Source organism: Archocentrus centrarchus, chromosome 13 (assembly GCF_007364275.1).
Source record: "Archocentrus centrarchus isolate MPI-CPG fArcCen1 chromosome 13, fArcCen1, whole genome shotgun sequence".
Classification (NCBI taxonomy): domain Eukaryota; kingdom Metazoa; phylum Chordata; class Actinopteri; order Cichliformes; family Cichlidae; genus Archocentrus; species Archocentrus centrarchus.
In genome coordinates, this window is record NC_044358.1 from 42,349,996 (window position 1) to 42,366,864 (window position 16,869).

At 43.3% G+C, this 16,869-nt stretch overlaps 1 protein-coding gene across 2 annotated transcripts in view; it reads right to left on the reverse strand.

The window, feature by feature from the left end:
* LOC115790221 (large neutral amino acids transporter small subunit 4-like) overlaps positions 1 to 16,869 on the reverse strand; it is a 23,351-nt gene continuing 6,482 nt past the window's right edge. Inside the window, exons 3-15 of one of the 2 annotated variants that reach the window (XM_030743970.1) lie at positions 16,562 to 16,781; positions 16,393 to 16,448; positions 16,115 to 16,191; positions 7,499 to 7,591; positions 7,189 to 7,322; positions 6,521 to 6,732; positions 3,606 to 3,749; positions 3,463 to 3,480; positions 3,088 to 3,214; positions 2,867 to 2,999; positions 2,430 to 2,503; positions 2,221 to 2,344; positions 1 to 2,136 (exon numbers count right to left, since the gene is read on the reverse strand). In XM_030743970.1, the coding sequence (XP_030599830.1) occupies positions 1,975 to 2,136; positions 2,221 to 2,344; positions 2,430 to 2,503; positions 2,867 to 2,999; positions 3,088 to 3,214; positions 3,463 to 3,480; positions 3,606 to 3,749; positions 6,521 to 6,732; positions 7,189 to 7,322; positions 7,499 to 7,591; positions 16,115 to 16,191; positions 16,393 to 16,448; positions 16,562 to 16,781 (1,574 nt within the window). In that variant the 3' untranslated portion in view covers positions 1 to 1,974. The remainder of the gene's footprint in view (positions 2,137 to 2,220; positions 2,345 to 2,429; positions 2,504 to 2,866; positions 3,000 to 3,087; positions 3,215 to 3,462; positions 3,481 to 3,605; positions 3,750 to 6,520; positions 6,733 to 7,188; positions 7,323 to 7,498; positions 7,592 to 16,114; positions 16,192 to 16,392; positions 16,449 to 16,561; positions 16,782 to 16,869) is intronic. The other variant, XM_030743971.1, reaches the window with a different exon arrangement.

The window sequence follows — 16,869 nt, forward strand, 5'->3', positions numbered from 1 at the left end:
CTGTAGCATTCATTTTTTTTCTGATTATACAAAAATAACTCAGTCGTGAATTACAAATCTATATTTTAAGCTCAGAGTCTACATTCTTTGCATCACTCACCACCAGTAAGCAGCCATGCACTGTGTGTATGATACGTGGGCAGCAGGTCCATTTTAGAGGGTCTAAAGTGCATCGTGTGCCGTTCTTGTCTTAATTAAATCATTCGCTGGGAGCGCGTGGCAGCAGCAGAGGCTCGTCTCTCAGTTCTGTCAACAATGAACATTTCAAGGTGTGCTTGAGGCCAGTGGGGTGGATGAAAGGATGGGTAGATGGAGGAAGAGCGGGACTAAATCCTACCCAGATCCACTCCTCCCATCACAGTGAGGCACTCTGAGGGTCACGGCAGTCTTTGGAGGTGCCTCTGTCACCTTACTGCATGGCGGGGAACACAAATTAATCAGAGGAGCTTCACTGTGTGGCATTTAACACAGCAGACTGAATTATTATCTCCCAGCATCACTGTCTACACACTCCACGCTTCTGTTTCAAAGACAAAGACTCCTTTATTGTCTGTTCTTGGTCTAATAATGCTGGTGTCTTCTCTCAGAAGCTGGAAGAGTGCGCCTTTTCAACTCTGCTACCTTCCAAGCAAAATCTCCCTTTGTCTGTAAGAGGTGAATTGAAGAATCCCAGAGTTTGTGTGACAGAGCAAAATCACCATAGAAGTGATAACAAAACATAATCTGACTGGTTCTTTGGAACATATGTTGTTCAGAAAAACTCTTGTTATTATCTGATGACCGCAATAGTGCCTTAAAGCAAATGCAAATGACACATTTCTGTGATTAAACTAGCACCTTTTTGTGATTTGGAAATACAGTCCATTAAATGTACTGCCTGTCTGTGTCAGCGTGTTATACCTCGCTGAAGACTTATTGCTACAACCAATCAGGACTCTAAAATTCACGTAGCATCCACTCCAACCTTTGAAAACACGCTATGTCTAACATCATTTCCACCTTGACATCTTGAGAACATGCAAAAGAAACAAACGTTTAACACATCTGAGATCATATTGCAACTAAATATAAAAAAAAGGATAAGTATTTCAAATATATGGACAAACAAACAAACAAAGATGGCGAGCTGAGTGACTGAGTGAAACAGTTATAAGGGACCAGCACCATCACTGGCATCATGCAGTGTCTGTCTAACCCCGCAGACTGATCCAGTCACTGCATCATGGCACACAATCGTGTACTGAGCTCAAAGTTTTCATCTAAACTGCTACCAGTGCTGCTGTCTGTGGGTTCTTAGTGAGTTAATGCCCTTGAGCACAAGTAAGTGTGTGTGTGTGTGTGTGTGTGTGTGTGTGTGTGTGTGTGTGTGTGTGTGTGTGTTTTCCTCACAGAAACAGAGAGGTAAGAATTGATTGGGTAACACAGAGAGGTAAGAATTGATTGGGTAAGACAAACCTGGGCAATCAGAAAGCAAATGTCTAAAATTTTTTACCACACTAACACTGTCATTGGGATTTTTTTTTTTTTTTTTTTGGCATCTTCTCCTGTGCTTCAGATGCAACAGCATGAAATGAAAATGTCGAACGTGAAGAAAAAAGTAAAAGAGGAGCCTTTGGGGAGATTTGAGCGGCTGCTTCTTTTCTCTCCCTTTAGTCAGTTTTGTCCTCAGCTCAGAGGTGCAGTCGAAGGACCATAAGCTCCCCGTGTGGACCGTGTCTGTGTGAGCTTCTTCACAGCGCGTACTGTGAGAGAGGGTGAAGGTGGGTGTCACAGTGGTGTTCAGTCACGTATGGGTATCAGTATGATGGTGGAAGTGTGTGTGTGTGTTCATGGGGAATGTAAGATCTGTGAGTCTGAGGTGTAGCAGCCTCAGAGTGAATTCATTCATCACATGTCCCACAGGCAAGTGACCTCAGCCACCTCCCTCTTTAGTGTAGCTCATCCTGTTGTGTAAAAACTCTTCTTCCTCCTGGTCTAGACGCAGGCCTCCGGGTTGCTGCCGTTGCTCATCTTAACGTAGATCTTGGGGTCCTCGTCACGTTCGTCTTTGAGGCGCTGGAGTTGGCGGCTGTGGTGGAGCAGGTAGAAAGGCAGGCAGAATCCCAGCATGCTGAGCACCAGCAGACCCACATTCACCTGGATGCAGCAGGTAGATATGATATGCTGAACAGTTATATTACACTCTTTAAAGCTGGAACCTATATATTTGCATCATCTTACCCATAGGGGGTCGCCCTCCAGAGGTCCCACCATGGCCATAAAGAGAGGCTGCTGGAGCAGGGCGAAAAGAGCGCTGATCAGAGACTGCATGCCTGTCAGGCTGCCAAACTGAGAGGATGGGTACCTGCAGGGGAAAACAGCATGAGTCACATGGGAAATTACTGCACTTACTGGTATGCCATCATCTTTTAACCATATCAGAAACTTACACAGCAGCATAGAGCCCTCCAACTGCAGAGTGGATGAAGCCTCTCACAATAGTGTGCAGGATGAAGGAGACAACCTGAAAGTGAAAGAGAAAAGGAAGGTGGGGGGGGGGGGGGGTTCCAGTAAATAAATGGTCAGGTCACACCTGCTTGGTCATCACTGAAAAAAAAAAAAAAAAGGTTTTGCTTTTGATAAATGAGAAAAAATAAACTGCAACAAAATCTTTGTCCAGTAGGTGGCTCCAGAGTACTGAGAAATATCAGGAGCTGCATTGCCTGGTGTTTGAACATCATGTACATCTCTCTCTCTCTCACTGCAGTGTTAAGTCTCCCTCTAGGGGAGACCTACAGCAGCAGCACATGCAGAGGAGCGTGAACTCCCACCTCCTAAAAACCTTTTAATAAAATGGCTCCCCCAACAAACGCGCATGTCTGCATACCTGAAGTGGCAGGTTGGGCACAATGCAGGTGACTCCAAAGCCAACCAGGAGTATGTTGGTGAAGATAAAAGCTCTGGTGGCATTGATAATCTTCTGGATCCGTTTGCTGGGGCGACGAGGCTGACCAGGCTCTCTAACAGAACAAAACACAAGAGAAAAAATAAGGATTTATATTCTTTTTTTTTTTTTTAATTTATTTCTTCCCAGGCATGCAGCCTCACCTCTTGGTGCTCTTGTCATTTTCATCCTCACAGTCTTTAAGCTTCCAGTCCATGACATAGCCAATCACAGGGGAGGTGACCAGACACAGAAGCTGGAGCACGCCAAAGATGGAGGTGTACAGGCTCACTGAGAGACAAACAACAGCAGAGGCAGGCTTATTATGGTTTCAGGGTTTACATACACAGAACAGTATGAAGAGCTCAGAGGGTGGTGCACACTGACAGGAATGGAAAAACAGTTTGTCCATGTAGTGAAGCTTTTTTTTGGTGGTGGTGTGGGGAGGTGGGGGGGACTTCATGCTCTAGACAAAACAGCTAAAGTGGACAAAGAGTTGAGGGTGGGGAGGGGGTAAGGGGTTGCCTCAGATCTCTTACCCACTTCCATCCTCTCCACTGCAACAGCAGCAGGAAGCCAGCATGACAGAGATGTCAGAGAGGTGTTAAAGATAAAAAAGCAACCACTCTCAGAACATGTACAGTTTGAGACATGAACTTGATGCAACCACACACACACACACCTGTGCTGAGGTCTCCTTCTGTTAGGGACTCCAGGATGGTGTTCATGGCTCCCATGTAGAAGATGAGGCGCAGCTGAGTCACACACATGGTGATAAGGCTCAACAGGAAGATGGGACTAAAGATACTCTTCATGAAAGTCTGAGCTGCAGAGGAAATGAAAGAAGTCTGGGTGAGATCACATCAGTGTATTAATATATCACAAAGATATTAACCAAAAATATTGGTTAGGGAGATCCCCCCCCCCCCCCCCCCCCCCCCCCCCATGCATGGTTATATGAAATCTATTCAGGGTATTATTCAGTATCTGAGAGTGAAAAGTTAGGTTACTTTGCTCTTCTGCGCTCCATCAGTGATTCAGTTACAGAGCTGCACAGCACTCAAGGGAAACACCCGAATCCTGTTTACCTGTTATCCAACAGAAATGTCTATCATCTGTTTTCATGACCTCACAGATACAAGCTGTCAGCAGCAGAAGATGCAAAATCAACTGTATGTGTGCACGCTGTAGGGAACGCTAAGAGCAAAAAATCCAATGCATGTGCCAAGATCAGCTGTAGACCATTATCAGTTACTATTTGATCAATATCAGGTAGTAAGTACACTGCTGCTTCCCCGAGTGTTAGCATTCAAATATTTGCTGATCAAACCAGAACACAGCTGAGGCTGATGGGATTGCCATTAGATTTGCCTATACTGGACTTGCTGAAATGTTGCCCTGCTGATGGCACTGCATGGAAAGTTAATGGATTACCATTTGCTTGCTATGGTGAAAGGATGAGATTGTCATCTAAATATTACCAGTGGCCCCCAGATGCCATGGTAACATCTTCATCTGAATGACCTGCAGGGTGTCTGCAGGATTCAGAGAAAAGTGGGTTCTAGGAAAAGTTGATCATTAATGGATGCTGTGAACAGAAGTGGAAAATGGAAAGAGCTGTCCATATGGAGAAGCTCTGGACTGACCAATTAATGATGGGTGCACAGATGGCGCAGATAGGTTTATTGTCTTGAATAACAGGTGTCTATCCTGGACTTGATTAAGGGAATTGCTTAGTAATGCTCATAAGGCATGGAAATAATTCATAAGAGAATAAAAAATAGTTTATAGTTAATTAAATTCTTCAACCTTTATTCTCTATCTACAGTATTGATAAAAAAAAAATGTACTTAACATACCAAACAAGTACTGAATGTGCCAGCCCAGACACACGATTTAAGGGCATTCCCAACAGAAAATACAAACATTTGAATCAGACCTTCATCTTCATATCTGAGGAGGCAGGATGAAGAAGCCAAGATCTAAGATACAAGGACTCGGCAACCTTCACAGCCGCCTTCAACTTACAGCAAATAGAGGGGAACGATTTTGTGCGTGAGGGAGTAATATGGGTCTCTAAATGTCCTGACATGCCCAGCTGTTATGAAACCAGCCATGGGCATCCTGAATGCACTCCAAACACACACAGACAGAAACACATTCTAACGGGCTGATACTTCACTCCACAACAATGCTTCTCTAGAGCTCCCTGACAGCGCGACACACACCTGCCGAGCGGATTTCTAAGAACAGGGTCCGAACCGATTCCACGGTCCATTTGGTACCAAAGAGACCGAGAGAGGTGTGACAAGACTCACCCACTGGGAGTGCCTGACCCTGGTGGGAAAAGCCAAGAGGGCCTGAAGAGGCCTGAAGGCACAGGGGTAACTGAGGTTAGCTTAGCTTGGATGTGGGGCAGGGATAAAGGAGCAGTGAGGGAAGGCCTGCTGGTTGGGGCCAGTTGGGGGGAAAGCTAACCTAAAACACGACATACAGTGTTATCACATTTTAAGGTGTAAAAAAAAAAACCCCAAACAGTTTATTTACACAATTTGCAGATACTTTGAAGTTACATTTATGGTTCTCTGCAGGTTTTAAATCTAATATCCACTCCTTTTCTGCCCCGTTTTATCCTCAACTGACTTCAGAATACACAAACTACATCTCTTTAGCTGCTAAATGCTCCACCACGTGCAGCCAGTACCAGATAACTTTGCAATTTTTAAGTATGCAGGTAGTTGGAGTGTGTTTACACTTAAAAAAAAAAGAATCTGCACAAAAAAACTGCTTTTTGATGCTGGAAAAAAAATTATAGTATAGTATAGTATAGTAAAACAGTAACTGAAATGATGCTAACACGCTAAAAGAGATTTAGCATTTTTCTTATCAAATTTCTGGCAACCAGACAAAATATTTCATTTCAATCAGGCATGTTTTTTCATTCCCTAATAAATGTTGTGTAAGTATATATTGTCTACATGGAGGGTTTAAGGACTGCATTTTGACTTGGATTTATGATTCAAAGTACACAGCAAGTACACTGATGACAAGGTTTTTTGTGGACATATATAAACGCTGTTCTTATGTACAGCAGAATTCAAGTCTTTACTTTTCATATCAGTGTGATTATTTTCGTATGTGGGATTCCACCTGACACCTTTCCATTCAAAGAGAAAGATTTACACGTATGACTTGATTTCTGAGAAACCAAACATACGGAGCAGCTCTTTTTCTCAGTTCATTCTTGAGTCCAACTGCACCAGCTGACTGACTTTTCAGTTGTAAGTACTACCTCCATAAGCTAGAATCTCCTCAAGACTGACTCATTTGATCACAAGGAACACTTATGCTGACTTCTGTGTTTTTTTTTTTCCTTCTCTCTCTCAGACAGCAGCCACAGTCTGTCAGCAGCTTGCTGGGAATTCCAGTTTTGATGAGCAGATGGCAAAGAAAGCCATGGCTAAAAGCTGTGAACAAGTCTCTCAAGAAGCGTAAATTCTGTTACACTTCAACTTTCAGGAGTAGTTTCTATTTTTAATTTCCATTACATCTTCCTTACATAACAGAATCTAGATGTTAGAGCTCATTCAGACTTACTCTTCTCCTGGGTCTTGCAATTGACCTCCAGCTCAACGGTGGACAGGCACAGCTTGTTGGCCTCCTGCGTGGACAGCTCTTTGGACGGTGGCTGCTGCTGCTTTATGGCGTGGCCTACGCTCAGACGGCGTCCCACTGTGGTCACCTGCTGATAAAACTGCTTCCCAGTGATCTTATGGTCAAAGCCCAGCCAGCTGAACTTGATCTTCACCCTGAGAGAACAGAGGAAATAAAGGGAAAATTGAGGATAAAAAAAACACTGACAGGAAAATAAGAAAGAAGGGAAAATGGCAACAGACACAGAAAGGAGGAGGGAAAAGACTATGGGAAACATAAAAAGATCCAGGTGACTGAGAGCAAAGCAGGCCGATCATTCGGTTTTATGGTCTTTCCCCTTCAGGGCTCACTTGATCGCTGCTACATTATATTTGGGATTTACTGCCCGTAAGTTTGTGGGCTTGTACGTGTATGCAATCTTGCGATGTGTATGTGGTAAAGCATGGATCTCTGCAGTCTGCCTAGGCTCAGTCAGAATCAATTTAGAGCGGGTATAACCTGAACTTAGCTAATAACATTGCAATGGCTTCTTAAAAACAATAGCTGGAAGCTACGCAGATGTTTATGGGGCTTTGTGTGCATGCCAGACAAAGTGTGCCTATTTGTCTTACGTGAAGTCCATGTCTTCTGGGCCAGGGAAGGGCTCCAGAGGCCAGTTGACGAAGCAGTTCAAGAAGACGAGGCAGGCACAGCCGGCCCAAACCAGAAGGATGGAGATGAATGTGGCACCCAGTTCATAGATCACCTACAGGCAGGAGGACATGACCCACACAAAACATCATAATGAAGAATCAATAATGCATTCTCCAGTCCTAGTGTTATTCTTTCTGAGTTAACGTTGGCCTTTAGGAAGAATCCTTTAGTCGTCATTGATTACAGATGGATGTTTGTGGGTAAATGAAGTAAGGGATTATATGTTACCTTGATGCCAGGGAAAGTAACAGCAGAGGAAGCATAGGATCCAATCATCAGGGCGATGAAGGTCGACCTCAGGTCTCCAAACATGTTGGGCAGCTGTGAAGAGAGAGAAATACTTATGTAGTAAAAGATTAACCTGTGGGGGAAAGGGGTCTTTGAAGTTTATTTTGGAACTGTTGAAGCACTCTTAAAATAATATTTGATTTGTCAAGTTTATACATCCCAGTGACCAAGATAGTCAGCTAGTGCTAGTTTTAATTATACACATGTACAGTACCAGTCAAAGATTTGGACACTCTCCCATTCATATGAATGGGAGCAAACTGGTACTATACATATATATATATATATCATAGATGTTAATATATTTCTGTAGAGCCTGTGCTCAGCTCTATCATCCTGGATCAGTTTGAAAAGACCAATGGTTAAAATCCCAAACTCAAGGCTTAAACTGTAGTCCACAATGGGAGGGCTGTTCATGTGTTCTCCTACAAATGAAGTCGTAACAGCACACCCTCAATCAATTAATACACTCTGGAGTTCTCTTGCTACAGCCTTATTTGTCCTACTATGACCAATATTAGCACATGTTGTACATAATGCTGCATTTGCTGCTTTATCCTTTAATTGCTGCCTGGGGAAACAGTCAGTGCTGTTTAGGAAAAGTTGTAGCATTAAACCTTATTCACATGTGTCAAAGCCTGTTAACCTACAGCAGTCAAGCTGCTGCAGCCAAAAATTACATCTATTATCCTTCTGTAATTGGATTACGTTCATTTCTGCTCTGTGGACAGCATATTAGGTTGCAGACTAATTTTTGTTGTCATATTTTAGACCTGCAAATGTCCACTTAGTGTGAAAGAATGTAGCATACTGCATACATATGGTAAATTGTTTACCCTGCAGTTCACATTATTGACTACTGGTAATCTTGTCACCACCAAGTATTTCTACACCCTGTGTTTTTGTTCCAGGATCTGAAGATGAGCAGTGACAAAAAAAAAACCCCAGTCTTGCACAATGACACTCAACTCTTAATATGAGACAAGTGCACACACTGTTCCTTTACTAGGCAACTTCGGAGTGTAAACAGACATCTTCAGGAAGTGAAAAACAGAATGAAAAATGAGAGCAACATGCAGCTGACAGGTTTGATGTCTCCAATGTAGGTCAGGGTTCATTTGTGCCATCTGGATTCAAAGTGTTATATAAGAAGAGAGGAAATCAAACTCAACAGCGTAGAGGAAGCTCCCCGGTGAAAGGCAGGGGCAGGGAGTTCAAAACTGGACTGTAACTCCCCACTGAAAGCATTATTATGGGTCATAAATAGCAGAGGTGATCTGAGAATTCCCTTCAGTCCCCCTCTCATTGTCCTCATCTGTCCATCCACCCATCCATCCAGACGCTGTGTTCGCCACAGGGGTGAAGCTTGTTAGCCAGCTGCTTGAACCTCTTCACCCCATATGGACGTCACTCAATGGACTAATTGGAGCAAAGGTGAGCCACAAAAAAAAAAAAAAAAAGAAGAATCACTACACCCCAGCCAGGTCATCCAAAACAACAAGGTCCCCCCGAATTCCTCCACTCCAAGAGAGCAAGTTGGCTGACCTTTGGCCCGGGTGGTGAAGAGGAACTAGAGGAGACGCTGATCCTCGTCTCAGATTCTGTGTCATGATGACGGAGGACCGCTTGCTAAATCTATGCAGTCAACAGGTTCAGATTTCCCTGCTGACGCTGCAGCACTTCCTCACCCTCTATCCTGTGATGATGGTCTTTTTATGCCCAGCTCTGCAGGAGCTCTATTATTATATTGTAAATCATGGGAAGAGCTTCAATGCAAGCAACTCAATGGGAATTATTAAGGAAAAACATTCATTGTAATCCTCCCTTATTTCATTACAAGCAGGGTGTTTACAGACAATATAGATCACTCTGGGGAGGCGTTTCTAAATCCCCATTAGAAATGAACAGGTTACCATTCAGTTACCAAATATTCAGTACAGTTAAATGAGGAACAAGGCCACTGCAGCATTGATAATTCAGTCCCTAATCTCGCTGTCATTCACCTTCCTGTCTCTCAGGTTGATAATCAGCACTGGCAATCATTTCTGTGAACACACTGGCGAATGGGAGGAAAACAACAAAAATCACATGAGTGAACAGTAGCATGCCTGAAGCAGAGGGGGGGGAAAAGAGAGAGAGAGAGGAATCTAGTGCTTGTGATACTGCTGAACAAAACAAGCTTACGTCACACTGGGAGTTTCTCTGAGCAACTCTAGCTCTTAGTCAGAATGAGCTGCTGAGACCACTGTTTCCCAAAACCATGTCACAAACCGGTTTGGTCCGCTAATCATGAAAGGAGAAGTAGGGATTAATGCGTTCAGCAGCGTGAGGCTAAAATGTGGGCGGGCGTGCGGATGGGAGAGGCGGCTGTCGGGAGGAGAGGGCAGAGTCAATAACACGTCAGTCAGGTGGTCAGGTGACCGTTAAGCAACAAAGAATCACCTGTGGCTTCAGGTGCTGACAGACACACTGTAAGCAGCTGTGACTGTAAACGGCCCCCAAACAATAGACATAATTATGCTACTATGATCAAATATTTATGAAATGTGGTATAAACTGCACATTTATCCCAAAGGTGACTCACTGAGTCTGTAAACATGAGTCAACTCTCAACTGAGTACCTTAAAATACGACTCTTCATCCAGGCTGACAGCTCTGTGACGCTGCGCTCCAGCACCGCTGTGACTGAAGTACATCCAAAGATGTTGCAAATAGTCATAACAATGCTAACATGGTAAGAAAGGGTAACACCTTGTATTTTGTACTTTTGTGTGCGTAAGTGTTTTGTGTCTACCTGCCAATTTAAATGAGCTACTAGCTGCAACTAGTACATCTCTCTCCTTCAGATTAATGTTTTCATACACGGTACACCTCATAAATATGACATGACCACACCATATCTTTTAGATTTTAGCCCATTTCTGGCTGAGTTAGGCCAAGTCTTTCCTTTATTTGCAGGCTCATATGTTTTCCCCAGATTTATATGGCACATAATGGGAACCTGACAGCTCTAGGGGGTGGATGCACTGGTGGAGAGACTAGAGCAATGTGGTGACCAAAGGTTTTGGTCAGTCTCAATGAAGCCACATTGGCAATTATGGGTTGACTAACACTCGACTATGCAAAGTCAGTGTTGGAATAACAAAGACTTGATGACTTGCATGCTCTAGTTTTGTCGGATGAAGAGCGGTGGTCTTGCAATGCCATGTTCATCCTCATGCAACAAATAGGCCAATCTGAAAGCCCACAGCGTGACTGCTGTCAAATCTTTTCTCCTGTCCCACCCCCACCTCCACCTCCCAAATGTGACTATGACTCATAATTGCAACTTGGATGTTGACATTTATACATAATAACTTGGAAACCGTATTTATACTCTCCTAAGCTTGAGCAAAGAGATATCTGCCCAACACTTGGCAATCCATCCATTAGATGTTTGTTAAGCTAGCTAAAAATCTGTGTGTGTTTTCTGTTCCAGACCCCGTAAATCTGACTTCAGAGAGCAGCAGCTTGTTTTGGTGATTTTTCTAATCATCAAAGGAATGTGTTCCCCGTGTTTCTCAGCCTTCAAGCCACAGTATGTAATCACGTAATTCCAGATCCAGTTCATTCCCAGTATTTGTTCTGGAAATTTCGCCTCTTTCCTCACCTTTCTGCTTCACTAAATACAGGCTTTGCTAATCCTTTACTACTTCTGTGAGTTTTCTAATCTCCACATCATCACAAATGTCAGACTCGCTGTGTTCATTTCCAGTGGGAATGGTGAAGTGACAGACTGAAAGCAGCATTATACCGCTTCAAAATAATAACACCCATCACCAGCCACTCTTGTTGCTTATTCCCTGAAAGGACCTTTTGTTAGCTCTATGGTCACAGTGTATCCATGCACAAAGTACACACATAGATGGGCCCTGTATTTGAACAGCCACTGAAGGTCTGTTTTAACTTCAGAGCAGTGACCTGGAGATAAGAGATCAGGGATTGGTGACGGGGTTCAGCGGGTGTATGTGCCGACTTTTTTATGGAAATGCAAATGCTTGCTAAATGATATAAATGTAAAGATAATAATATTAATAATTTGTCAATATAGTATCAAAAAGTATAAAAGAGCAGCTTTAAAAAGGACTTTACAGAAAACAGAAGTGCAGTGAAGGAGGCTAACCTCGTAGCATCCAGCAGGCCACTGCCATCCCATCTAGAGTTATGGTTAGATTAGAGAGGTCTCCAGAACCAATACTTTGGAGACAATACTTGTTATTTTTAGTTCAGTAGTTACATAATTAAGTGTTTTAGTCTCTCCTTGCATCCTGAAGAAGGAGGAGAAGAAAAATACCCACAAGTACAGCAAAAACTCCACATGGAAGATGGCAACTTGTACAGCGGCCACGTTAGCTTCGCACCATTTTGTTGATAAGAAAGGCAGAATCAGTTTGGAAGTACTTTATTTTGAGGCAGATGACCAAGGAGTGCTAATTGATTTTAAAAAAGCAGTATGCAAACAATGTTATTGAGCTTTTCAGAACAAGGGAGCAGATATTTCCAGTTTAGCGAAACACCTAAAGACCAGCAAGCACATCGGTTCAAAGAATTCAAGTTGAATGAGTTTGCAACAGTTAATATAACAGTTATATAAATGCTTAAGCTAATGGAAGCTAATGCAATGCAACTAACACTGTACCTCACAGTATAGTCAGAAAGCTACATTTAAGTCTGTGTGCTGTCAAAAAATATATGTAATTTTAACATTTAAAATAAACAATCTGGAGCATATCCCAGCTGTCATAGGGTGAGAGGCAGGGTACACCCTGTACAGGTCACCAGCCTCAACACAGAGAGACAGACAACCATTCACAAACATTCAAACCTATGAGCAATTTAGAATCATCGGTTAACCAAACCCCACTAACTGCATGTCTTTGGACTGGGAGAGGAAACTGGAATACCCGGAGAAAAGCCACGCAGACTCGGGGAGAACATGCAAACGCCGCTGAGAAAGGCCAAGGAGGATTCAAACCTAGGACTTTCTTGCTATGAGGCAGCAGTGCTAACCACCACGCCACTGTGCTGCCCTCAGCAAATATTATTTTAATAAATTGGCTGACACTAGCATTTAGCTCTACCTGACAAGAACACAACAGAGCTGCTAGCATACCTGGGGGCTTTAGTCAATACTGTAATACTAATACTTACTTCAAACAGTCGCACAGCAGTTGAAACCCGGTGCAATGTAACTCACCATTATTTGGTGACAGTCCTGAATGTAATGAGTGCAAACAGAGAAGATGTGACCTACTTACACACATGGTAAGTATATGTGTTTGCTGATGATATATCAGAATGGTTTCAGGCAGGATTGACTCAGACAAGGGATAAGACAACAGTCTGCATCTACTGTCTTACTGCTTATCTCTAGACTGTGCACATGTTCTGTGGCTGCGACTTTGTGGCCATCACGTGCTTTTGCACGTAGGTTATAAAGTCACCCTGGATAAGAGCGTGTCTGTGTTTGCTGAGTGTTGAAAAATGTAATGGAAAAGGCAGAGCGTGAGGTGACAGAGACCTGGGGAGTGGGAAAATGCTGAGTCTTTCGAGCAAAAAAAAAAAAAAAAAAGAAAAAGAAAAAGAGGAAACTGGATTCAGCCTTCTGAGAGGAAAGAACAGAGAAATGAAAGGAGGAAGAGGGTTTTGCTGCAGCAAGTGGAAACTTCAGCAGCCTGATGGTGCTTGACCATTGAGAACCAGCTCTGACTGGTCCCGTCTAGACGCACGGGATAGGACTGTCATACAGAGCAGCCAAATGATCCGTAAGCTCAGCAAACACCAGCTGACGAACACCACAAGGCATACCTCCAGTAACCCGACGTCATCTTGTTTTCTCTCATTAGAAGCGGATTTCTTTCTAAATATATTATGGATTGAAAACAGCGGACAAAAATAACCCATCTGTGTTTCTGCCAGAAATACAATCTTGAAAGGGTGGAAATGTCTCTGGGCTCACATTAAGATCCTTCTCTGTCTGGCATTTACAGTCATTCCAGCTGCTCTGAACTAGATCCCACAGCTCCATCAGGCCAACTTGCATCTCACATTACTGAATAACTCCTGACCTTTGGCATTCACTCAACCTTTTTCCCCCCTACTTGTCGTGCTGTAAACAGCACATACATATACTGTAGCTCCTCCATCTCACTCCAGCCTGGTCACAGTGCTTTTTGTTTCAATGCTCATCCCTTTGGTGGGTGGAATGGAGTGCTGTGTTTGCACTTTATACATTGTCCAGCTGACAATCTCCTTCAGCCGTAACTCAAAGTCAGAAAGTTATTCAGTGAAAAGAACATTTGAATTTTTCTTCTAAAAGTTGCATCAATGACCAGTTTGTCAGGCGAAGGATCAGCAAGTCAGCAAGCTAGTGTAAGAGCGTTCCCAGATAGTGGAAACATTCTGTACATTACATGGCATCAGACAACAAGCAGATTAGGGCCGTGAGCAGAGCTTCAAATTCAAACCCAGGAAGCAGGGTGGGCTACAACACGTGCCACCGACCAGACAAACAAGACAAGAGGAGGAGCTCCATGTGCGCCTGTGGGTGTGGATATCCTGTATGTATATGTGTATGTAGAGGGGCTCTGTAACATGAAGTTCCTTACAAGTCAAGACTGCGAGGAATGAAGAGCAGAGAGATAGGCATTATTAACCACAGCTACCTCCCTCGTTTCTGCCTTCCTATTCTCATCCTTCACTCTCTGTTTTCCACCAACAGCTAGAGACAAAGAGTTTGGGTAGAATGTTGGGATGGGTCACTGTGACCTGAGAAGTTTCAGTGACCTGTGATACTCGAGATGCAGCTTTAGAGCGTTCCACACCCTGAAAAATAAAGGTTCAGGCTTTTTCTTTTTCAGAAAAAGTTGTTTGCCTCTCACAATCATTGACAGAGTTTCAGGAAAAGGCAAAGGAAAGGGAAGAGCCAGAGAAAAACATCCTCACAACAGCACTTTTTGTTTGTCCCTTCCACAGTTTCTGCAGTGTTTGCTAAATTTCAATTCGAATTTTAATGATTATGTTATTTTTCAATGCTTCCTAAGAGGATAGAACAAAAAAAAAAAAAAAAAGGTTAAACTGAAACTTTGAAAAACCTTCTACAACTTTTCAAGACCTGCAAATACCCTCACACACATACACAAAGACACACTGAGGCAACTGCATAACTGAAAAGTTTGTCTGGACCTGCAGGGAGCAGTAACTCAGCTTAAACACAGCTAAAATAATATACACACACACACACATACACTCACACACAGTTTTGACGGTTGTGTGAGAGCAGCTGAAACTGGAGAAGATGAAAACAACCGAGCTCAGACTGAAAACTGGTGGGAGGAGTGCAGCGCGATATAACCAGCTGAACAACTAGTGTATGTATCTGGGTCTGTCAGTCAGGATCTGAGTGCTGCAGCCTGAAAAGGAAAGGCAAAGCATGGGTGGGGAAGCACACACACACACACACAGCCCTCCTGCTGCTACTTCCTGTTTGTGTCTTTTGAGAAAGTCCATCTCTGCTGCTCTAAAGTAACAGTATGTTCAAGCTGCAAGTGACACTTAGAAAATAAATACTGTAGCTACTGGCAACAAAGTGACACACACACACACACACACACACACAAAACAGTGATCCATGTGTCCTTGTATGGATGAAATAGTAATGAGGAGAGGTCTTTATTTGGCTCCCAGCCAAAGCAGCAGAGCAGGAATGAATAATAGATCACTACTCTGTCTTGTAACGGCTCTTGCTCACGTGTCCTCTCCTGTGATGCAGCACTTTCTCTGACTGATGAGGTCATCCTGACCACTGGCCTTTCTCAGCTGCTCCATCCCTTCTCCTGTCTGCACACCACCTCTCATCCCTTTCCTCCAAGCAGCCTCTTGTCAGCTGCCCAGTTGTCTCTCTCACTCTGTCTCCTCCTTCAGCCATCCTTTCAAATGTTCTCTCTGTCTGCTACTTCCATCTTTCTGCCCCTCACTTCTTCTTTGCACCAGCGTCTGAAGTCATCACTCCACCATACTCTAATTTTTCTGCCTTTGAAATCTTCCCTTCCTTTTTATATGCTTTCATTTCTCCAGATATCGCGCTGCTCTCTTTCGCTGGTATTTTATTAGAAGCTGTCATTCAGAGATGAAATAAACTACATACATGTAAATGCCAGCAAAGTGGAGGATTTTAGTGTTGGGTTGTAGAGAAGCTGGCAGCACCGCATTTACTTGAAGAATGAGATTGTTGTCCTAATAACTGAAAAGCAGTGAGCCATTCCAAAATACTATATTTCACAAGACTAAAGGAATTCTTCAGTGAGCTATGACGTTATCTTGATAATATGACTGCAGGTTTCATCTTTCAAACTTTGTACACTGTTCAAATCATAAAATAGATACTGTTTCCAGGGTTTGTCTCACCTTAAAACAACACTTTTGTGGAGAAGTAGAAATGAACTAGTGATATATCTGCTATAAATGGACAAAAGGTAAGTATCCCCGAGATCGTGACCTTCGTAAAGCGTCTCTTACCGTCAGAGAGGTGAAGGTCATGCACATGCCTCCAAACCCATTCATTGCCAGTGCAAAGAAGATCAGGATTGATAGCTCTACAGGAGAGAGTAACACAAAGAGCTGTTGTTACTAAGCTGACACAAGACAACAATCACATACTGCACCTGAATGATTAGCATCAATACACCATATGAGCCTGTGCAAATGGCAACATGACACTGCTCATCTGGAGAAGCAGCATGACTGAGTAACAGAACCTTTAATGTGATGCATGTGACATGAGCAGAGCTACATACTATTGGGATTGCTGGCGCCGTAGGCGATGAGGAGACAGGAGAAGGCAAAGCAGCCACTGGAACGACAAAGCAATGATTATGAAAAAGAGGAAGAAAAAGGCTATAAAAGAATAAGATAATCACATCCAACAGACAGCAGGTTTTACAGTCTGCAATTTTACACTCTCACCTGCCCAACAGTCGCAGCTTCCGCGGCCCATATTTGTCCATGATAATACCCAGGGGCAGAGTTATGGCTGATAGCAAGAAGGAACCCACAGTAAAGGCCAGGTTCAGCATCTCATCCTGGTCTTTGCAGATGGGCCAGTTGTTCATCTCCAAGTACTCTTCTTCCACGTCGTCTGCCACAGAGGTGGATGTGTTGGAGAGGTTGTAGCTGGAGCTGTTGTCTGGATGGAAATAATAGGAGAAAGACCTTTATGTGCACTATATTGCCAAAACAAATATTGACCCACCCATCCAAATCACTGAATTCCA